This window comes from Acomys minous (genome assembly GCF_964271855.1).
Source record: "Acomys minous genome assembly, chromosome: 9".
Taxonomy (NCBI): Eukaryota; Metazoa; Chordata; class Mammalia; order Rodentia; family Muridae; genus Acomys; species Acomys minous.
The window spans coordinates 32065305-32087791 of NC_140490.1; the positions used below are offsets into that span (position 1 = coordinate 32065305).

General features: G+C 40.2%; 1 protein-coding gene across 1 annotated transcript in view; it reads left to right on the forward strand.

The window, feature by feature from the left end:
- The window catches only part of LOC311605058 (uncharacterized protein), a gene marked incomplete at its 5' end in the record, with an annotated part of 775689 nt that overhangs the window by 137940 nt on the left and 615262 nt on the right, over positions 1-22487 (forward strand). Inside the window, one exon of the mRNA XM_084795350.1 lies at positions 20155-20274. Within this exon, the coding sequence (XP_084651476.1) occupies positions 20155-20274 (120 nt within the window). The remainder of the gene's footprint in view (positions 1-20154; positions 20275-22487) is intronic.

A 22487-nucleotide genomic window follows, 5' to 3' on the forward strand; every position in this document is an offset into this window, starting at 1 on the left:
GTTCACTCTTTATAAAATATATAGTTGGGAGGAATGAATTATTTAGATCCTAGTAGAATTTGGAATGGGGTATCTTAGTCTCCTAGTTATGTAAAAGCCTTAGTAGGAACTCTAAGGTGATGCTAGATTCCATTTCTTATACTAAAATTACTCATTGGAATGCTTGTCTAGAAAACCATGCTGAAAATCTACATGAAGTTGCTTTTACTCTTAGTAAGAAAAGGAAAACTTGATATTATCCATGGTCAAGGGGAAGCATATCATATGTGCCTAGTATTTTGAATACCTACTATTGGCTAACACATACACACACTCACACACAAAATAGCCTCTCTCACACTGCCCCACATCCACCACTCTACACACATTTGCTATACACACAGTTGTTCAAATCTTCTCTTTTTACAATGATTTTAGGTTTGAGCAAGGAGGCAGTGGAAACATTTTTTTCTCTCACATTTATGTGTCCCACTTGCCTCTGAAATCATACAAAGGAGAACATAGGCCCAAGGATCAGACTGTAATATCTAAAGGTCTTGATGAGTTGTGTGACACTAAGTTCAAGTAGTCTGGGACCTAAGTGCTTTGCTGTAATGAATAATGCCTTTGCCTGGTCATAATCTACTTATTTCCTGTGACATTTGTCATTGCCAAACATTCTGTAATTAAAATTCATTTATTATCTTTACTCTTTCATTTCATCACAATGTATGCCAAAAGGGCGAGGAATTTGCTCTGTTATTCAATGCTGTTTCTCTGGTGCTCAGTAGTATATGTTAAATAAATATTGAATGAATAATCACAAAAGAATTATACTCCAGAATGGAAGTCCATGATATTTTGAGGTAGCAGTTCTCATTTCAGGAACAGGAGGTTGCTGTGGTAATAAAAACCGTACCATTAATAATGAAAACAACAGTAAAAATAATAAAAGATATTTCTTCGGAGAAGATGTACAAATGGCCTGCAGATATAGTTTTAAAAGAAGTTTAGCATCATTAGTTATTACAAAATACAAATTAAAACCAGGCTTCAGAGACAGGAGAAGATAGCAGACTGGTGACCTCCTCTGTATGAGCCTACGAAAGTGAAGTACTGGGATGAGCAAAACAGATAATTCCAAAGAGAGGAAGATAGGATGGACTTTGGGAATCACAGAGATGAGAAGAAGCTGAGGAGTGTGGAGGAACAGAGGGCAGCACAGTCAAGTCGTCTCTGACAGACATCAAAAACTCCCAGGAAAGGCAAGATTTTGTAAACTCAGCTGATTGTTACACAGTAACACACAGCAGGCAATATTTACTCTTCCTCTGAGAGAGGCACTCAAGGCTTCATCCTTCCCTCATTTCCTCTCCTCTCTTCCCCTCCCCCTTCCTCCTCGCCCCTCCTCCCCTTCCAGTCCCTTATTCCCTCTTCTCTCTTTCCTCTCCCCTCCTCCTCTCTTCTTCCTTCTTGCTCTTTCCCTTCCTCCTCTTTTTTCCATTTTGACCCCCTTTTTTCCTACACCTCTCATAAGACATTTACTAATTTTCTTTAATAATTTTATTGAGTAATTTCTCCCTTTTTTTTCTTTCTTTTATACTTTTAGTAGTAATTTGTCTGTCTCTTCTAGGTTTAATTTTTTTAAGTTTTTTTCCCCTCTTTTTAAGAAGAGGTTTACATGTTTTAGGTTTTGATTTTCCCTTCTTGCATTTGTCTAATTTTAGTTACCAATTTTCATATTATTGGATTTTCCCCAATCCTTTGCTATTTGCTCTGCCCTTTCATAGTGTTCTTCCCCATCCCTCCATTTCTTTGATTTTATTTTGCTTCTTCTCTGTTTCCCCCATTCTTTCACCTCACTCATGTACTATTTCTTCATTTCTCAAATTATGACTACTTTTCTGATTCATTCTATAAAAGCTTTGCTGTTTTCTATTTCATGATCATTGGTGGTAAATTAGAGGGTGGGGGGAGCTAAATTGATTTTAAGAATGTTTTCAGAATTTGTAAGGTTTTATGTTGATGCACAAACTTGTTTATTTTCTATGAGTAGTCCTAGGAATTGGGTGCACAAGAGTAAGTTATCTAAGAACATGATCTTCAAGTAAAACCAGGAATGGCATTCAAACCCAAGATGTACAGACTGCAGTGCCGAAGAGCAAGAGACAGGCAGAAGTTAGGCAACTTCAATCTGCAAGACTGAAGATATTGAAATATGTACATTGCCAGATGAAGAGCTCAGAGTGTACCACTAAATGTGATTAACGATCTCAAAGAGAAAAAAAGGAGTAGATGGATGAAAAAAATTCATATAGACCCTGGGGAGAAAATAAAGCAATATAAAGAAAAAAATTAACAAAATAATTGAGAAAATCAGCAAGTTGGATGAAAAAGTTAGCAAGAAAATTGAATTTTTGAAAAAATATACTTAAAATCTCAATAAAGCAAATACGAACCACAGTGAGTGGTTGTATCACAAGTAGACTTGATCAAGTAGAAGATAGAACATAAGGTATTGATAACAAGGTTGATGAAATATTGTATTCAAACATCAACAACTGAAAAGGAAGCCCAAACAATAACACAAACCAGTCATGATTACAACTTCCAGGAATACTGATATGAGCAAGAGGGCAAACCTAAGCATAGTGGTTGGAAGAAGCTGAGATAAGGGTTTGGATAGTGTACTTACTGAAATTATAGTAGGAAAATTTCCAAAACTAGAAAAAGAATTGGACATAGAAATATAAAAGGCTTTTAAGTCTCATATAGAAATGACTGGAGAAGACCATTTTATGACACATCTAATCAATGTGTCAAAAAATACAAGGCAAAGAAATAAGACTAAAATCTGTAAGGAAAAAGCATTAAGTCACACACAAAGGCAACCACCTCAGGAAAGCATCAGAGTTCTCACCAGCAACCCCAAGGGTCGGAAAAGTATGGAATGATCGATTTAAAGCTCTGAAGGTAAATAACTGTCAAGCAAGATTGCTATCTTCAGCAAAGCTGTATTTTAAAACTAATGGAGAAATAGAGCAGTTCACAATGAATACGACCAAGGCAGCTCATGACCACTAAGCCAGCACTGTGGAAGATATATGAAGGGATGCTATACACAGAGAAAAATACATTCCCAACTACAAGACCACAGAGGTAATACATTTCATGAGAGGAATTGAAATACAGCAGTGTAGGAAGGGCTAAATCACATCCAATACAGTAAACCATTAACTCCCTAAATACTAATTTGGAGAATAAAAAGCATACAGCCAAGTGTGGTGGTGTGCACCTATTCTATCACTGGAGAGGCAGATGCAGAAGGACCATGATCAGTGGGTCTATATAGTAAGCGATAAACACAGTAACATACAGTGAGACTTCTCAAAGCCAAACAAAACGAAACCAAGTGAAAATAACAAGTGGTGGTGGCATCCAAGATACAGAGGCCAACAGAGCTCTGTGAGTTTGAAGCTAGCCTGGTCTACAGAGCTATTTTTAGGACAGCCAAGGCTACATACACAAAGAAACCCTGGCTTTAAAACCAAACCAATCCAACAACTAAACACCCAAAATCAAACAAATAATCCAACCAAACTGGGAAACCAATCAAGACCACTGTAGGAATTAAAATCCTCTCTCAAGAATTCTAATAGTAAATGGCTTCAGTTCCCCAATAAAGGGATGAAAATTTTCTGGTTGGATTAAACCTCAAGATCCAACCATCTTTAGTCTCAAGAAAAACACACCTCATTGGCAAAGACACAGATGTAGTGTCAAAAGATGGAAATCAGTTTGCTGAGGAAATGGAAGCTGACAATAAGCTAACATAGCTATCATGCCATCTGATAAAGTAGACTTCTAACTATAGTGAGCAGAGATAAAGAAGACTATTACTCATAAATGGAGACTTCAGTGAAAAAATAAAACAATGGTAAATATATGTGCACCTAAAGTTGGGGTTCTCAATTTCATAAAATATAAACTAATGGATGTTTAAAAGGTCAATTAATTCTCACATGAATAGTCAAATCTCAAGTTTTTTAAAAAATAGAGTAATTAGAGCTCCAAAATAATATGTAACAAGAGATAATGACGTTAGTGAAATTGAGGCTACATATAATTGAAATTAATATATAAAATTGAGATTATGTAATTGAAATTGAGATTAAGAATAATACATGGATTCAATGAATAAAAGAGCACTTTTTGGTATTATTTTATTTGTTTTCTTTTAGGAAATATAGCAGAATGGCAAATCTTAGCTTATCTAATTAAAAGAGAGAGAGAGAACATAAATTAATAAACTTAGACATGAAAAGGAGGATATCACAAGACACTCCAGTGAAATCCAGAAGATTATTAGGGAATGGTGTTTTTTAAGTATTAAAATAATGGAAAATATAGAATAAATGAGCCAGCTTTTAAAACATAGATCAAAATTAAGTCAAGATGATGTAATCAACCTAGACAGATGTGTAGCAAGCAGTGAAGTGGACAGTTGTGTAATAATCAGCTGTTTCCTTGTTGATAGACTCCCAACAAGGAAACAGAAGAAACCAAGTCAACACCACACAGACCTTGCATGACCATGTTTATCACTGTACTCACCACAATGTGGGACTAGAGGAGATATGTGTTAGCATATGGGTAGATAATGAGGATGTTGCATGGGTGCACAATGCATGTTTACTCACTGTAAAGAAAAATGAAATTATGACATTTGTAGGAAACTTGTTTATATTGGAAATCATACATTAAACAAAACAAGTGAAGTTGAGAAAGACATGTGCAACCTAGATTTTATCTCATATATGTATGTGTGTATGCATGTATGTGTGTGTATGTATGCATGTGTGTATATGTGTGTGTGTGTGTTCATGCATGTATACTCACACACATATGGAGGACATGAAAGTAGAAAGGGGACTATGGAGAGATGATGTTCTAGATGGGGTCGTTGTAGTAGGTGAGAAGCCAGAAGGACTGTTTGCATGGAGCAAGGGTCTAGTATGAGAGAACAGGGAAACAGTGGGCAGGAGGGATGCAGGTATGCAAAGGATAATTGTTTGTGCATATACAAAATGTCATGATGAGCCATGCTTCTTTGTATGTTAGCAACAACAGCCTCAAAATTAAACATCTCACACCTTTGGGATTGTCTGTTTCCAAAAGAAAACATGTGCTTTTGAGATGTAGAGAACAGGTAGCCCTTGAATACTGAGGGGAATACAAATCATTACAGCCCTTATGGAAAACAGTGGGGAGGCTAAAGAAAGGAAGAATTATGAAAAAAGTCAGCAATTCTGTATGTAACACACAACTGAGTTGAAATCAGTATGTTACACGCCCATGTTCATTGCAGTGTTGTTCACAAAAGCCAAAATACAGAACCAACGTGTGTCTGCTGAAAAAGGCACAGTGAAAATATTAAATGCTTGTCTCATTAATATGTATATATGCATATGTGGTGGGATATTATTATATTATTTATCATTAAGAGGAAACAAATCCTAGTATTGGATCCATAATTGGAATGTGAACTAATATAAAAGACAATATAAGAAAGCATTTGAATGATCTCACTTACATATGGGATCTGAAAATGTCAAACTCAGAGAAGTAGATACTGGGATGAAGGTTATCAAAGGGAGGAAGGTTGGGAAGGCAGCAACTAGAGAGGCATTGACCCAACCATACAAAATAAGAGGAGAGGCCTTAATCAGATGTTATATGGATACTACAATTAACTATAATGCATTGAATATTTAAAGTTGCTGTAACTGTAGATTTAAAGTATGTGTAAGGGGAAGCAAAGAGTTAGGGAACTGAAGGAGACAGTAGCTTCTTGCAGTAACTTAAAACTTTCAGACACATCTCAGCAAGCAGGCTTCACCTTCCGTGTTAAATACCACTGCTCTGTTAAACTGCTCCAGAAGATAATTTTGAATCCCTACACTGGCCACAAATGCGAAGGGTAAACCAGTGGCAGAAACACAATTGGTTGTGCATTCCTGGTCAGAAGCTAACACAGGTAGACAGGAGTCCTGTGATAGGTGTACTTAGCTATTTCCTTCTCTCAACACCTGAGTTTGAAGCTACCCCGAACAAACCCAAAGTAGAGTATACTTAATGATTCCTTCTTCATTTGGTCCCAGGAGGTGAAAAGCCATTGCACCATCCTAGGTAGAATATGGTTTTCATTCCCACACCAACAAAAGCCTCAGTGGACAACACTGTAGATGACTGTCTTTTTCCCGGTTGTTCTCCCATGCCCTCTGTAAGGCGCGTTAGCCTTGTCTCGTGTCCCTTTTCATTCAGCCCGCTTCCTTTGCTTTCTGGTTTCCCAAGATTCAGCTGCCTCACCCAGGGAGAGGGGCTCTTTAAATCTATAGTGACGTCATGCCTAGAAAGGAACTATCTGAGGAAATGTTTATGTTCACTAGTTCAAGCCATCCGTTTGACAATATTTGCATATTCCATAATATTATTTGGTATACAATAGGTACTTTCATTTAATTAAAACGAAAACTGATGAACAAGAAAATTCAGAAGAATCAGAGAGTAGAACAGTAGTGGTTGCCAAGGGCTTTGGAAAGGGTGAGGAAGAAGTTGGGTGTGTCTGGTCAGAGGGTATGAGGTTTTAGGTGGAGGGGCAAACAAATTCAAGCAACTTTGGTATCACAAAGCGACAAGTACGCTGTGCTGTGTTGTTACTTGGAATCGCCAGGATGATGGCTCTTAAACGTTCCTCACCATACAGATGAGGCTAACTGTATGAGATGATGGATGTAATAGCTTGATTGTGGGAGCCATTTCAAATTGTGTGTGCATACCAGCACAAGATGATAATAATAATAATAATAATAATAATAATAATAATAATAATAATAGTAGTAGTAGTAGTAGTAGTAGTAGTAGTAGTAGTAGTAATAGTAGTAGTAGTAGTAGTAGTAGTAGTAGCAGCAGCAGCAGCAGCAGCAGCAGCAGCAGCAGCAGGACCTGTTCTCAGGCACTTGCGGGCACCTTTGAATATCTGCTGAGAGACTGAGGCAATTGTCCTCACTTTTGCTAAGTACAGGCACTCAGGTTCCAGACAAATGCCCAAGCACATAATACTAATAAATGGGGAGCGCATGAATTGGAAGAAACACTAAGATTCTATGTATAGGAAACTTGTCCTTTTATCCAAGAAATTGACTCATTTTCTTTGAGAACCATTCAGACCAAGGGAAGCAGCAGAAGGAGCACACTTCTGAGCAGCGGGGGCATCAGTGGCCTGTTCCCACTGTTGCAAGGATTCTGCTTGGTTCACTCCAACCCCCTTCTAACTGCTTAGTCTTCAGTGAGAGACAAACAGCCCTTTCCCACACAGATGGCATTTCAAAAGTATGTTGGCCAGTTCGTTGTGAAGATTCCAAGTGCTTGTCAGGGTAGTGGAGGGGCGTGGGCAAGGAGGTCACGGGAATCACAGTAAAAGGGGAAGCTGACGATAAGTTTGCTGCCTAAGCAGATCACTCACCACCTTTATTATTGTATGTTAATGTTTTCTGTACAGCAATTCATATTTATTTACATAAATTAATTTGTTAAAACAATTTGTAGATGGCCGCCATAAATAGAGGACCACTAATGTTTATTTTAAAAAAAGGAGACTGACAATATACAGTGAAAATAAAATGATGCTATTTATGTTTTAAAGTTAAAGAGTAAGAATGAATAGTGAAGGGGCAGGGGACATACAGCCATCCAGAGTATTTGCCTCACATGCACAAGGCTGAACAGTTGTGTGCACCATGAAGAATAAAAACGAAATGTTATGGATATAGCTCAGCTTTTAAAACACTTGCCACACAGGCATGAGGCCTGGAGTTCTATTTGAAGAACCCATGCTGAAAATAATATTAAAAATTCAGGTATATTGTGGATAAATGGATTGAGCTAGAAATGATCATAATGAGTGAGTTAACCCAGAAGCAGAAAGACTCAAATGGTATATACTCACTTATATCTGCATATTAGCCCAAGGGGCATGTCCCACGAAAGCCTTCACTTACCAGGAAACTGAGACAGAGGGGAGGACATTCTAGTGGGACTCTAGATGAGAGAAGCATGGGAGAATGGCAAAGTAGAAGGATCCAGAGGGTCCTAGAAGCCTACAAGTAGAACATTATGATAGGCAGATTTGGGCCCAGGGGTCCCGCTCAAACTAAGGCACCAGCCAAGGACAATACAGGCGGTAAACCTTAAACCCCTACCCAGATCTAGACAATGGACAGAACACTCTCCACAGTAGAGTGGAGAGTGGGATATGACTTTCTCACATACTCTGGTGCCTCACCTTTGACCATGTCCCCTGGAGGGGGAGACCTGGTGGCACTCAGAGGAAGGACAGCAGGTTACCAAGAAGAGACTTGATACCCTATGAACATATACAGGGAGAGGTAATCCCCCTCAGGAACAGTCATAGAGGAGGGGAATAAGGGGAAAATGGGAGGGAGGGAAGAATGGGAGGATACAAGGGATGGGATAACCATTGAGATGTAACAAGAATAAATTAATAAAGGAGAAAAAAAAAGTAAAAAAAAAATTCAGGTATAATGACGCACACCTGTAGATCCAGAGCTGGCAGGCAGAGATAGATCTCTGGGGGCTCCGCGGCCAGCCATCCCAGCCTATCTCATGGGTTGCAGACCCTGCCACAGACAAACAGACAAACAAGGTGGGTGACATTTAGGTAGCAATACTTAAGTTTAACCTCTAAGTAATAATACTTATTTACAATTGTGTATGTGTGTGCCCACATTGAGTGCAGGTACCCCTGGAGGGTCCAGGTGTAAGATAGCCCTGGAACATGAGTTATAGGCAGTTATCAGCCTCTTGATGTGAGTGCTGTCAATTGAAGTTGGGGCTTTTGGAAGAAGAGTAAGTATTCATAACTGCTGAGGCATCTCTCAGGTGCTGGTAGTTCAGCCCTGTAGTGGGGTTAGCAAACCTCTCCTCAAGGGATCTGGAGGAAGCAGAAAACCAAGTCACCAGTCTCCTTCTGGCGTGGGCCAGTGTGCTTGCTGGATGCTGCCTTTAGAAAACGAAAGTTGAAAAGATGTGTGCCGTCCAGCTATTTCTGTTTTTCCTGCTTCCCTCTATTCAAGCCCTTCAGTTCAGGTGTACACTCTGCCATTTTCAGGAAAACTTATCACGCAGCAAGATCCAAACTTCAAAAGCACATGTGTCACCTACTACCACTTCCCAGCCTGAGTTCCGGCTCAGCACCCTAGAGGGGAAGCAGCCTAGAACGCAGGTCCCTCCACACTGGAAAGGTGTTCAGCCACTGCTGTCCCTGCACTTGGACAAGCACCGTGTTCGCTTCCTCCCCCACCTCTTTGATCTCTGTGGCCCCAGCTTGGCATTGCTTTAAGCCGCTGTAGTACACTAAGTTCAGTCTTGCCCAGCTGCTCGGTCACACTGCCACTAGAGAATTTCTCTTCAAAACTGGTCCTTAGGAGCACTGACCTTGGCATACTGGAGGGAGAATCTTTGTCAGATTGTGGCAGGATCTCTACGCTTCTGTCACACAGTCAATTAGACATCTGTAAGGTGGTAGCATTATTAGTGTCACAGGCAGATGGTGAAATGTTACTCCATCCTTCTGTGCCTGCTTTAACTTCCTTGCACAACATCGTTTCAGGGAGTACTTTACAAATTGCAGTTTATTTGATAAAGATTTAAAGCCCTGAGGGTTGGTGAGAAGCTGCTGGGTATGAGCACATCTCCTTTGTCTGTCAGCTGCGCAAAGGGCACTCTGATAAATACTGTCTTTGCCCTGCATACACATAAGCGCAGTGACTTCACCCTGCACGCAGACACATACGTGCAGTGAATTGTTGTACTGACTTCACCCTGAACATGCACAAGCTCAGTGACTTCCTCCTACACACACTCATAAGTGCAATGACTTTACTATGCACACACACACAAGCTCAGTGACTTCACTCTGCACACACACAAGCTCAGTGACTTCTCTCTGCACACAGACAAGCTCAGTGACTTCTCCCTGCTCCCACAAGCACAGTGAAGTCCTGTTTCTTCGGTGGCATTTTAGAGTTGGAGGTTCTTGGAAGGCCATTTCCATGCAGTCCTTGGAAGGAGGACTTCCACGGGCACTGAGGCAGGGGGGGGAGAGACATTTATGTGGCCTCGCCTGAGGAAGGTGATGGAGAATTCCCAGAATTTCAGAATTCCTAGAACTACAAATGCCTGCTTCAAAAGAGAGGAAGACAGCCAGGTCAGTCTGTACTTGCTTGAGAAGGGCGAGCTTAGGACTACACACTAATGAACAACCAAGCAATTATCCTGTTTGTTCATCAAAAGGTTCAGGGTGCCTTAGGAGATTCCCTTCCCTGTCCATCCCAGTACATTTGGCCTGGGACTGCAGCAGGCGAATCCTGAGGGGACAAGGTGGGAAGTGGGGGGCCTGGGGGGTGGGGTTGGTGGGAATGAGTGGGAGGTGAAAAAGATCTCAGGCAGCAGAGAGCATACTGTGAGCGCTGGAGAAACAGATTTCTCGAGAGACAGTCAGTGAGAAAGCTCATTCAATTTGAGGGGGACAAAGGCAATTTAAACCTTTGAGGAGTAGGCAGAGACTTTCAGCGTGAATGCAAATCGTTGGCCAGGGCCGGGGTGCTGAGGATACCTCATTTACATAAGGGAAATTTCAGGTGCTGCTCCATATTACGCTATAAGAGGAAGGGAAGTTTAACTTGGCTGCCAGGCTATGAGAGCTCCTCAAAGGTGGCAAGGGTTGGGTATAAGTCTGCTGGGACATGTACGTCCAGAGCAGGGAGGGAGCGGACCTACTCCTGTCGATCTAGGGATGAGATTTGCAGGACTTGGACTCCTCTCCACTCCCACTGGCTCCAGACCAGCTCCAGACTTGGCTCCAAGGCCCCTTGGCTCCTCGCTCGGGGCTTTCCAAAGTACGAAGTTTCAATGAAGGCTTTTGTATGTGAAAGTCTGAGGCCCATCACAGCTGTTTCTCTCGCTGGCTTTAGCACGAGGCATAGGCTTTGTTCCACAGGCATGCCTTGGGATCAGTGAATGTCCTGGCCAGGCTGGTAGCAGATGGGGCTTTTGGTAAGTTCCTGCAACTCCTCTGGTTATGTGCAGTAGGAGAGAACTGAGGCCACCGCTGACCACCTGGACGTAAGGTTTGTAAGCCACCCTCACAGTCCGCATCCTTAATGAGGAGGAGCGTGCCCTGGGCTCTGCTGAATCCTTCCATGGTGTCTCACTGCATTGTCTGATGATCCATCTAGGCCAGTGGTTCTCAACCTGTGGGTTGTGACCCCCTGGGGGGGTTGTCAAACAATCCTTTCACAGGGGTCACCTAAGACCATCAGAAAACACAGATGATGATTCATGACATTAGCAAAATTACAGTCATGAAGGAGTAACAAAATAATTTTATGATTGGGGGTCACCACAACATGAGGAACTGCGTTAAAGCATTAGGATGCACACCACCTCTCTGGGAAGGTTCTCTTGAGTGTTTCAGCCTTGCAGGTGAGAAATGAAAAGGTACTAGTGGACATTTATCCAAGGTTGAATGGCCAATAAGAGCAGAAGCCAAGTGTCTACTTCACTCTCTGTGTTTCCTTTTTGTCTTTTTGTTTTTCCAGTGCTGACAATGCAAACCTAGAGCTTTGCTATGCTGGGCAGGTGCTCTTCTCCTGAGCTGTATCCTGGCCCATGGATTGGGCTTCACTGCTACTTTTGTATGTTTTGGTTACTACTATATATGGGAAAAAGTAAACCATCGGTTCTTAACCATTTTTCACTATCATCTAATAAACACACACACACACACACACATATCTATACATATATGTGTGTGTGTATGTGCCTACATCTACACCTATAGATGGGCATGCACATCTGTAAACAATGTTTTATTTTTAAGAGGTTTTGGAGATGTTCAGGCTGATAAGAGTTTTCCTATAGTAAAGATTAATTTGAATTAAAAATCTGGCTATTAATGTGTTAATTTCATCTTGCAGAGAATCTTAAAAATCTTCTGAGTACCCAATATTTCCCACGAAGTGCAGTAACATTAAAATTGACTGTATGCTTATCATATAACAAAAACAGTAAGTGTATTGTGGTACACATACTGGTGCACCCCTACTGCTTACAGGTAGTGGGTAGCCATAGTGATTTGGTGATTGCCAGCTCTGCTGACAGCCTGTTGGGTTGGTGATATTATGTCCACATACAAATGAGAACGTTGAGGCTCAGAGAGCTTATTCAAGAGATTCTCTGTGTCTGTCTAACTCCCAATTTGCTGCTGTGATTTCTCCTTCTGTTCTACCTCTGAGTGCACTTCCTCTTCCAAGTCTGTTACAGGTTCTGCATTGCACTGTTATCAGCCACCCTTTCCATCTCTTCCTCCCTCTCTCACCCCTGGCCTTATTGTCGTTTTGACTCGCAGTGGACTTAGTATTTTGCCAATTAGTAAAAATCACCAGGCTGCTAAGGGTGGAGTTGGGGTTGTCTTAGCCTTCATGATCCCTAGACCCAGGGCTTTAGGAGACATATTTTCCCTGAATTCTGTAGGTGTTTTGACTCCAAGTTAATCAGCCTCTGTGTTTTCATTGTTTGGGATTTGTTCAGCTAGTAAGCTGGAAGAAAATATTAATGGAATTATAGGTCATATAGTGCATTCTTATTTATTATTCTCACATCATTGCCTTTTATTGTTAATCCTTTCTCATTGAGGCATTATCAACAAAATTTATCAAAACAAAATCTTGCATTTAACTCTAATCTCTGAGCATAATTATCATCTTTCTGCACATTAAAAAATAAAATATATTTTTATGAGACTCTAACTATTTATTCAAGTCATCTTCAAATAACCTTTTCAATGGATACTTTATATGCTTGATTTTTGTTATAGCATAAACCATGCTAAATATCTTGACCACAACAAAAATGACTTTTCTGGAAATTGTATTAGAAAGCTTTCAACAGCATGCTTTCTTTGTACCAAGGAGAACATTTTTATAAGGATGGTACATAAATATTTTAGAACAACAAAGCCTTTAATTTTCCCAAAATAGTTTCAATAACAATTTAAAATTATAACATATATTAAAAGTCTAATTACCCAAGAAAAAGGAGAAAAAGGTACAGCCCTAACCGCACTTGATCTAGTTGGTTTTCAAGCTAGAATGTAACCATAGCTATTTCTGCCTGCTCAGCATCTGTGTTTTCCTTCTGTGCAGTAAGACATGTGGATTTTCCTTTGGGTAACTGCCTTCCCTACCCTGCCATAGCAACACTGGGACTGCCAATCAAACAATTTGTTCTCCCCTTCCAAGGAGTGGTGTGTGATCAAAGCAGGCCTCACTTTTCTATCTTCTTAGCCTCTTTCTTCCAGGAACCCGAGTCTCAAATACATTGACACAGGGACAAGAACTTGTTTCAACTGAGTCTTCTAATGGCAGTATCCAAACGGGCATCATTCATTTCTGGGGATGTGACTCCTGTTGCCTATAAGCTTTCCTTCAGTTAATAGGTGCCCTGTTCACAATCAGGCAATTCAGTCTACCTTTTTTTAAACTTCAGGAGAGTGAGTTATGTTACTTTCCCTTTAAGAGCCTTAAATGACATTGCCTAATGAGGACAATGGGCAATTTATGAGGAACAGGATGATAAATATAAATAGCTACTTACATTTATTAATTATCTGATTAAAATTATCTATAGATCTTGATACAAATACCCATTCTACAGATCAGGAACACAAAAATTAGAAGGGAACAGGTTTTGCCAGTGGTTACGCAAGGACAAAGCCAGGATTTGAACCTAAGTGTAATTTGCTATCTCTGCCTCCCCATCCACTGTACTACAGTGTGGACACATCTTACTGGCTCGTTCTTAAATTTAATGAGTTGTTTTTATCTCAAGAGTGAGACCATTTTCCTTGTCTGTATTCCAAGATGAAAAACAAGCTGAGAGAGGTGAATGTTTTTCTTCCTTGTCTTCATGTGGTGAATTAGAATAATTACTGTTAGTTAAAGGATGTGAATGAAATGTCTTTTATCAACCACTAAGTTAAAAGGAGTTTCTCTTTTTAAACCACACAACACAATGCCATTTTGACAGCTTCTGAGTGACAGAAAGAAGTGTTTTCCGTGAGATGCAAATGCAGATGTTGCAAGATTTCTAAAGCATAAATAGCAGGATTAAAACGCTCTGGAGTTTCTACAGAGTGATGTCATTGGTGCCCTTTTATTCTTTTGTTTTCTGACAATAAAGTTATTTGGTACCTTCACATTTTTTTGCATGACTTTAAAAGAGTGACAAAGAGAGAACTATAAACTCATGGAGAAGCCATTGTTGGTTATTGTCCCACCTATATTTTCAATTCTTGTCTTTTTATCTTCACAAACATACATGTGTGTATAAATACATACACATTCAGATAACATTCATGGAAATGTTCTCTCCTGAATGCAAGAGTGTACTGGGACTGATGCCTTCATCAAAGGGCAGTGGTATTTGTCATTTGGCTCTTTGATTTGGTATTGACTGTGGCTTAGGAATTCTAAAGCCAAGTTCTCTTCTTACTCACTGATAAAAGTCCCCAAGAGTCTGAGAATACATTCAAGTTCTTTATCATTTGTGAAAGCAGAAGCTTTGGGGAAAGTCTTGCTGAGGTTTGCTTCAATCCACACAGACCCTTGAAATATGCTTAAAAGGAACACAAGACACATACCCCTTGACCCTAAATATGGGGTCTTCTGAGTAATAACAAATATTCACAAAGTGCTTACCACATGACAACACCCTTGTTGGCTCATTTTATCCTTGTAACTTCCTAAAGAAGGAATACATAAAAATACAGTTGCCATTTTCCTTAAGAGAACTGAGGCTCAAAAAAAAAAAATCTCCAAAGGGTACAAAACTAACTCTGTGTAATCCTCAGACTGTATAATAGTTTAATCTTCCTTCCCAAAATTAAAGGACAACCTGACAATATTAGCTTTTGGCCACACCCTCCACAAATGACATCGAGAACTACATCATAATTTGGTATAGGTATTGTTTCCAATGATAACAGTCATTTTGACACTTGAAGAGAAAAAGGCATCATTTTAGGATTAAAGTGATCATATATATTGAGCATTATAAATTCCTCACGAGTTTGTCTTTTTTTTTTTTTCCATTTCACCACATACAAATAAGGAAATTCTGTTGAATGATGGAACCAGCCTATTAAGTTGCTTGTAGGCACCACTAATTTAATCCAGGCTTCATCCAATGCTGCTTCTGTGCATATCTCTTGTGAGAGAGAATATTACATTTATATTTAAATACTTCCAGAGAAACGAGCTTACAGTTTAAACTTAAAAGTCTAGCTTGTATTTGGAGGGGACTGTCTAACGTTCTCATATCAAGTGAATTCTTTCTCTTTATAACTTACGCTCACCGGCTACGCAGGGACATATAGGTCTGAAGAGAGCAAGGTTCAGTCTACCCTTAACAGTGAGTCTTAAGCCAACCATTGCTATCCAGTGCCCCTGTCTTCATCTCTTGTCTAGGCCTCACGCCACTTCCTCTTTAAGCAGTTCTTTATGTGTTTTCCTGATTGTGTGATTTAAAACATGTGATTGTTTTAAGGTTGTGAAATATACATAAAATATAATATGAAGTTCATTATTTTAACAAATTTGAGCACAAGGCGATCGATCCTAAGGCATTAATTATGTTCACCTTGTTGAGCAAACACCACTCTTGCCTAGCTACAGAACTATTGTATGCTCCTCAACCAAATCCTCTGCCTGTTGAGCCATCCTACTGTCCCCTTCCTGGATACTTTAGCAACTATCCTACTTCCTGCTCCTATAAATTTGACAGTTGTGACAACCTCATCTAAGTGGAACACTACAATGTGCCTGGCTTCTTATACAGCTTGCTTTTGAGGTTTGTCATGTTGTCATGTGCTAGAATATTTTTAAATAATCCATCAACTCCAAATTCTGCTGTTCATGTTCTTATGGGTGTGGGGAAATCTACTGGCACATGGCCCACCTGCCAGGAGCCACATCCTTAAAAGCATTTTAAAACAAAGCTGACTTTGCTTTGCATCAAAACCAACAACTGCCTGTAGCTCCTCCTCCCTCAGTGAGGAATGGAGCTTATGAAACCCTTTCCATTCCATTCTAGAATGCTGACTGGATTGTTTTGTGTAGGTCTTGTATAGTTAACAACAGCTGCTTGAGTTTATTAATGCAGCAGGTTCTTGTGCCCAAAAGCCTGTTTCACTCTGGCTCTTTCACACTCTGGTTTTTTAAAGTCATTTTCACCTCTGTGCTTCAAGGAGCCTGGAGCCTTGGGCATGGGGTGTAATATAAGTGTCATATTTGGGGCGTGTCACTTTGTCACCTGTTCCCTGTAGTTTGATCAGATCTAGGTTTCTTTATAAGCAACCATTCACTACACGAAGAAACTTCTCTATTGTTGTCTGAGAGCTATACAAATCTACAGGTAGAGTTACAGCTTGATACTGCGTCCATTTAGCAAAACAATAGTGGATTCACACTGGGGGCCCTGTGAAATCCTCAACAATAGATTTTTGGCTAGATTTACATGGGTTACCTCTTGAATATAAGGCTGTAAATCCAATCAGTAACTAGTTGGTTACCACTATAACATTCCTGCCACTATTGCATCCTTGGGTGTATCTTGCTATGTAGACGTTAATGCACCCCACAGAATGCATAGGTGGGTAGGAGTACAGATGGAATTTCCCCTCAGCTCCTCTGAAGTAGCCCTGTACTGCAGCTTTCAGTACCGTGAGAGGTAATCAGCAGGGAGGAAGCTTCCTGATCAAGTTAGCTTGATTTTCCCATGTCCTTTGACCAATATGTGTGGTATCTTTGGCAACAGCATCTTATCATATAGTTCTGGTGGTCAGGGAGTATTGTTTTGAGGGTCTCCAGGATATTTCTGACCAACAACGAGAGGGGGGAGGTATTCCACATCTGGCACTTAGCTTTTTAGTTGGCAATTTATGCCTTCTAGGATAAACATAATTCCTTATGTAGGGTATTTCCAGTTACACACACACACACACACACAGAGACATACACACCTTATAAAATAGTAGATTTCCATATGGCTTTGTCAACCATCCTTAGTTTTAGAGTGTTAGTTATCTCTTTCCAAATCCACTCCTCTACCTTACCTTCCCATCTCTCCTCACACCTTTAATTTCTCTCTCCCTTATCACCTCCATAGAATTTCCTTTAATGCTGACTATATAGATGTTCCATGATTTGTTTACTTACTCCTCTACTGATTGACACTTCGGTTGCCTTGATATGTGCTTCTTAATAGATAAACTCCTATCAAAATCTCTTTCACGGTGTGTTGGAGCTGTATCCAGTGCTTTCAGAGTGGTTTTGTACTTATGGTAGCAGAGCTTTCTAAATGGGAAGTAGATAGCAGGCAGGGAACATGTCTGAGATGGACTTGTTGCTAGGACTGAGGGGAGTTGCTGACTGCCTCTATCGACTGGGATCACAAAACTTTCAGGTAGTTTCTGGACCTTGAACCTCTTTGACAGGTGCAGGGGAAACATTCCAACTACAGGAGGCATCAAGAAGCAGAACACAGAAAAGAGCTCACTGTTCAGGCTGTCATTTCGTCGCTTATTGTAATGGCGCCCCAGTGCCAATCCTTGGCACATCTGTTGTCGTCATCTGTCCATGATCACTGAATTATCCTTTGTTCTGAGATGCTATGTCACTCTCATTTGGGGGATTAAATTGGCCTTTTTATCCTTGAGAATGCTAAGGATAATAAATGATAATTGTATTAGTTTTAAATGTGGTGATTGGTGAAATATGTATGAAGCCTGGTAGTTTAGGCTGCTGCCTTTGTTTTAACTGTAGTTCCAGAATCTAAAGGTAAATTCTAGGAACATGAATCTTGCAAATGTCTATTAAAGATTGAAAGAAGAAAAGTAATGATGATAATGGTAAGTATTCACAAAGTACTTGTGAAAGGGAAGAGAGCTTTTATAGATGTTGCCTCATTTAACTTCATAACAACATAATGGAGGCATAGATAAAAATGCTATCACTATTCTAGATAAGAAATCTTGGTAAGGCTGAAAACTGTGAACTAACCTCCAAATGTCACGCAAGTAGTAAGCCACTGGAACGGAACCACTGGTCCAACTCAAGAGGCTTCTCCACCCTGTCTCCCTCCCCGTGGTGGTTTTATACATGTGGGATATGCCTTTTTGCTCCTGAAAACATATCTAAGGAGTGAATAACAATCTAGGAAGAATATAATGCTGCAGCAACAGGCTAGGTGAGCATATCCTGATGCTGGGGAGCCCACAGGAGTCATCTGCATTTGCCAGCTTTCTCTTCTCCTGCTGCCGACATTATCCAGGGTCCTTGAGTCTCAGCCACTCCACACACATACAGTGCTTCCATGCTTGTTTTCTTGATGCCACCCTTTCTCAGGTGCTGTAGCTCAAGACCTTTTGGAGGAAGATTCATTAACGAGAGCTAAAAGGTCTGTCCCACTTGTTGGTTTGCTAAAGTAGTATGTCAAAGCCACAGAAAGGGCCTTTGAAATCAAAGGTTTTATGTCAATATTCAGTTACTGCAAAATATGAAACTTGCCTCAGCATTGGAAAATAGTTCCTTCTTTCTTACCAGGTTCCTTCAACTACAACATCTAACATACTTTTCCCTTTGGGCTCATATACCACAGGGTGTTCTTGAGCTTACTATGTAGCTAAGGATGATTGGGAACTTTTGAATCTTTCTGCCTCCACCTCTGAATATTGGAGTTACAGGTATGCACCATAATGATTAATTTATGAGATGCTAGGGAATGACCCCAGGGCTTTGTGCATGCCACCCAAGAAGTGTATCAACAGCTACATCCTCAGCCGCTCCTGTAAACTCAAATAATTTCCCAATAAACACTCCTTCAATTGTATCTCTACACTTTCAAAATCTCGCAAAAGCCTCCTGTTATGCTAGGAAGCAAGGGACTGATCTTTGATTTGCAAAATTGATTCTACAAGGTAGCATGTTGTTATTCTATTTAGAGACTTGAAAGCATATTCAATGATTCAATTATATTTAATTTGTAATTAACTCCCTTCCAAGCAGCTAATGGTGCATAACTTAGTTGCTACTGTTCTGGATGAGCAAGAAGTAGAACAAAATGGCCCCTTTTAGAGAAAGCGTGTCTTAGATAAGAGTCCATTGGATTGTAACTGTACAATTTGGAATGACTTGCCTGTCATAAAATAAAATTATTTTCTAGGAACTGTTAACTGACCCACAGAGATGGGTGGCCAGTACCCAGGTCTATGCCAGACCCTGCCTCTAGGGACAGAGATAACAGGCCAGGGGTAACAGTGTGGGACCTGGATATATTAGTCATGCTTGCACTCTGGAAAGGATTTGGGATTGTGAACTGAGGAATTGGAGATGCCGATGGTTGTTTAGTCACATGAGTGGTGATATTCAGAGATGACGTCTGGGAGCTCTTGCCTTCCCATTCTCTGGAGCTGCCTTGATTTCTGTTCCTCCAAATGCTTGGTTCTCAGTTCTCGTTTTAGCCTTGTGAGAGGCTGCAGCACTTCCAATGGTTGGTTAGTCTGTATGTCCTGATACCAAATGTACCTAGTTTAGAACCTAAAGCAATTAAATCTTTACAAATCTGTTAGTGCAAGTGATAAAGGCTGCATCTACTTGGTAGAAATCAATGACAGTATTTAAGTGTGTGTGTGTGTGTGTGTGTGTGTGTGTGTGTGTGTGTGTACGTGCACACATATGTCTGGGAGTTTGATTGAATGATTTAGTATTTACCAGATGCTTATTATTTCCATCATCATTATCATCATGAACAACATTGTCATCATAATAGCTCCTGTTTATGAACAACTTTCTGTGGCTCAGTCACTGCTTTAAGCACTGTGCATACAAAATAACACTTATTCCACAAAGACAGCACTCCTGTCAATGGGTAGCATCTCTATCCCCACTTACTGTTTGGGGAGGGAGACTGAGACTGTCTCATGACCATTTCACGTCCTACATCATGAAAGTTGACGTAGCAATGTTTTGAATGCAGGTTGTCACCCGTCACAGAAAGATCCGCCGCTTCCACTCTGTGTTATGCCACACAGAAGTGCTTGTGCTCTCAGAGGTGCCGCAGTCTCCACTGATTGTTCTCTCCATATCAAATGTGCAGGTAGGGTAAGGTAGCATCGTGGGCTTTGAAATGTTCTGATTCTAATTTCTGTCATTATTAGTATTATTATTTCTCTCATAGAGATTTCATTGCTCACGGAGATCAAGCTAGTGGAATACAAGATTAGATGAACTGTCTTAGGAAGGCCTCTGTGAGATTTGGCAGTGAAACCAAGACTGAATGACACAAGTCAGGTAACCATGCGAAATGAGGGGCAACGTGTTCCTGGGGAGGGGGAAGGATCTCACGCTAAAACATGGCCTTGAGGTTAAACTCGACAGTGGTGGACTAAAAGAACAGGGTGTGGGTGTGTGCTGCTGCAGGGGAGTGGCCAGAGGTGAGGACTGGAGTGAAATGAATCAGGACACAGTGCAGGATGGCGTTTCTTATACGCACAAAAGATTAGTCACTAAAAAACTAGAAGAAGAGGAAAATGTGATCTGGTTTATATTATAGCAGGTGAATTTCTGCACCAGTTAGTGATGTAATAACCAACAAACACCAAACAGAAGAAATAGAAAACCTATGAAAAGTGTATAACCTCCATAACTGTATTAAACACTTTACATACAAAATAACACTTGATACGTACATGCAAAATAACAATATGGCACACGGACAGAGACCAAGGCATCCAAAATTCTGGAAAGGAAGTACACAGAAGTGACCTCCAAGTCATATTTTACTTCTCTTTAAATGATTTGCCGATTGGTGGGCATGTGTATGGTACATGTATTTGTATTCACATGTGGATGCAGGTGCTCACTGAGGTCCAAAGTGGATAGCACGTCTCTTCCAACGTCACATGCCACCTAAATTTCTGATATGGTGTTGCTCACTGAACCTGGGGTTTTGCAACTGGAATGCCTGGCTTGAACCCTTGGCAGCTACCTGCTGGACTGCAGACATGTGCCTGGCTTAGGGCTTCTGACTGCATGACAAGCAGCTTACAGATGGAACCCTCTCTGTAACCCCACATTTACTGATTTCCAAGGGATGAAGGTCCAGAAGGATAACGTGGGCAAATAAAAAGTAATAGCTGGAGAAGTCAGCGAAATTAAACACATTTAAACAGTGTCAAGGAGGTACCTATCATAAAGTAACAGTAAGCCTAGAAGTATCTATAAAAGATATGTTATAACTAAGTTGTTCGTATGGTATTGCTCAAACATGGAATGATGTAATAGCAGCACAAAGGAGAGAAACTATAAGAACATCTTAATATATGTGGAAAAGTATATGATAGGACTAAATATTAGGAGTAAACATAAGTAAACATCACTAATAAACCAGGGCAGGACTATAAGTAAACATCACTCATAAACTGTGTCCGTTTTTAAGACAAACATGATGGTGAAGTGAGATGCCAGAGGTCTTACCTGAGACTCGCATGAGAATTAATGCTGGTAGCATAAATTTAAGGCCTCATGAGTATAGAGAGGGCTGGGGAGAAACAGGATGGATTGTGGAGTGATAATGAAGCATTATTTGCAAAATGCATAGTCATGTGCCTTTAAGCAATCAATCCAGGAATGTTACAAAGTTAGCTATCAGCTCCTCCCCAATGCACAAAGCTTGGAAAGGTGCTGACTTAAATCAGTCCAGTAGCACATAGTACATACACTAATATAAATTGTATTTTCAAATACTGGTAATACAACATAGGATAACTGGCACTTTTTATCCAAAAGTTAACCCATTGGAATGACTTAAATGCTTTGAAAATAAGGAGAACTCAGAAGCTTAGCACATTGTTGGTGAAAATGTAAAGTATCTTAATCAATAAAATTAACCTGGATTGGATTATGGGCTAAACTGTCTGCCCCACAACTCTAAAACTGTTGGATTAAAACACACCAAAAAAAAAAAAAAGATTTTAAAAAACGTATGTCAAAGATTACAGATATAGTGTAAAAACCAAGAAAATAATGATAGGTTAAACTTTATAAAAATTTAAAAACAGGGTTTTTGTTTTGTTTTGTTGTGAGTAAGAGCTCACAATCATTGTTTTCATAAGAAAATCAGCTCAGAACTGGCTCACTTGGCCATTTCTCTTGCTACAGCTTCCTGGTTACAATGATTGCTCTTTAGATCTGCTGATGGGTGCAGCACACTTGAGTCTCCACACAGTCTTCTTTGGCTTGGCCTGCCCACCACAGCCACCCTGTTTCCTCTCATGATGCTGCTTTCCCTGTACAGGCAGAGATCCTTAG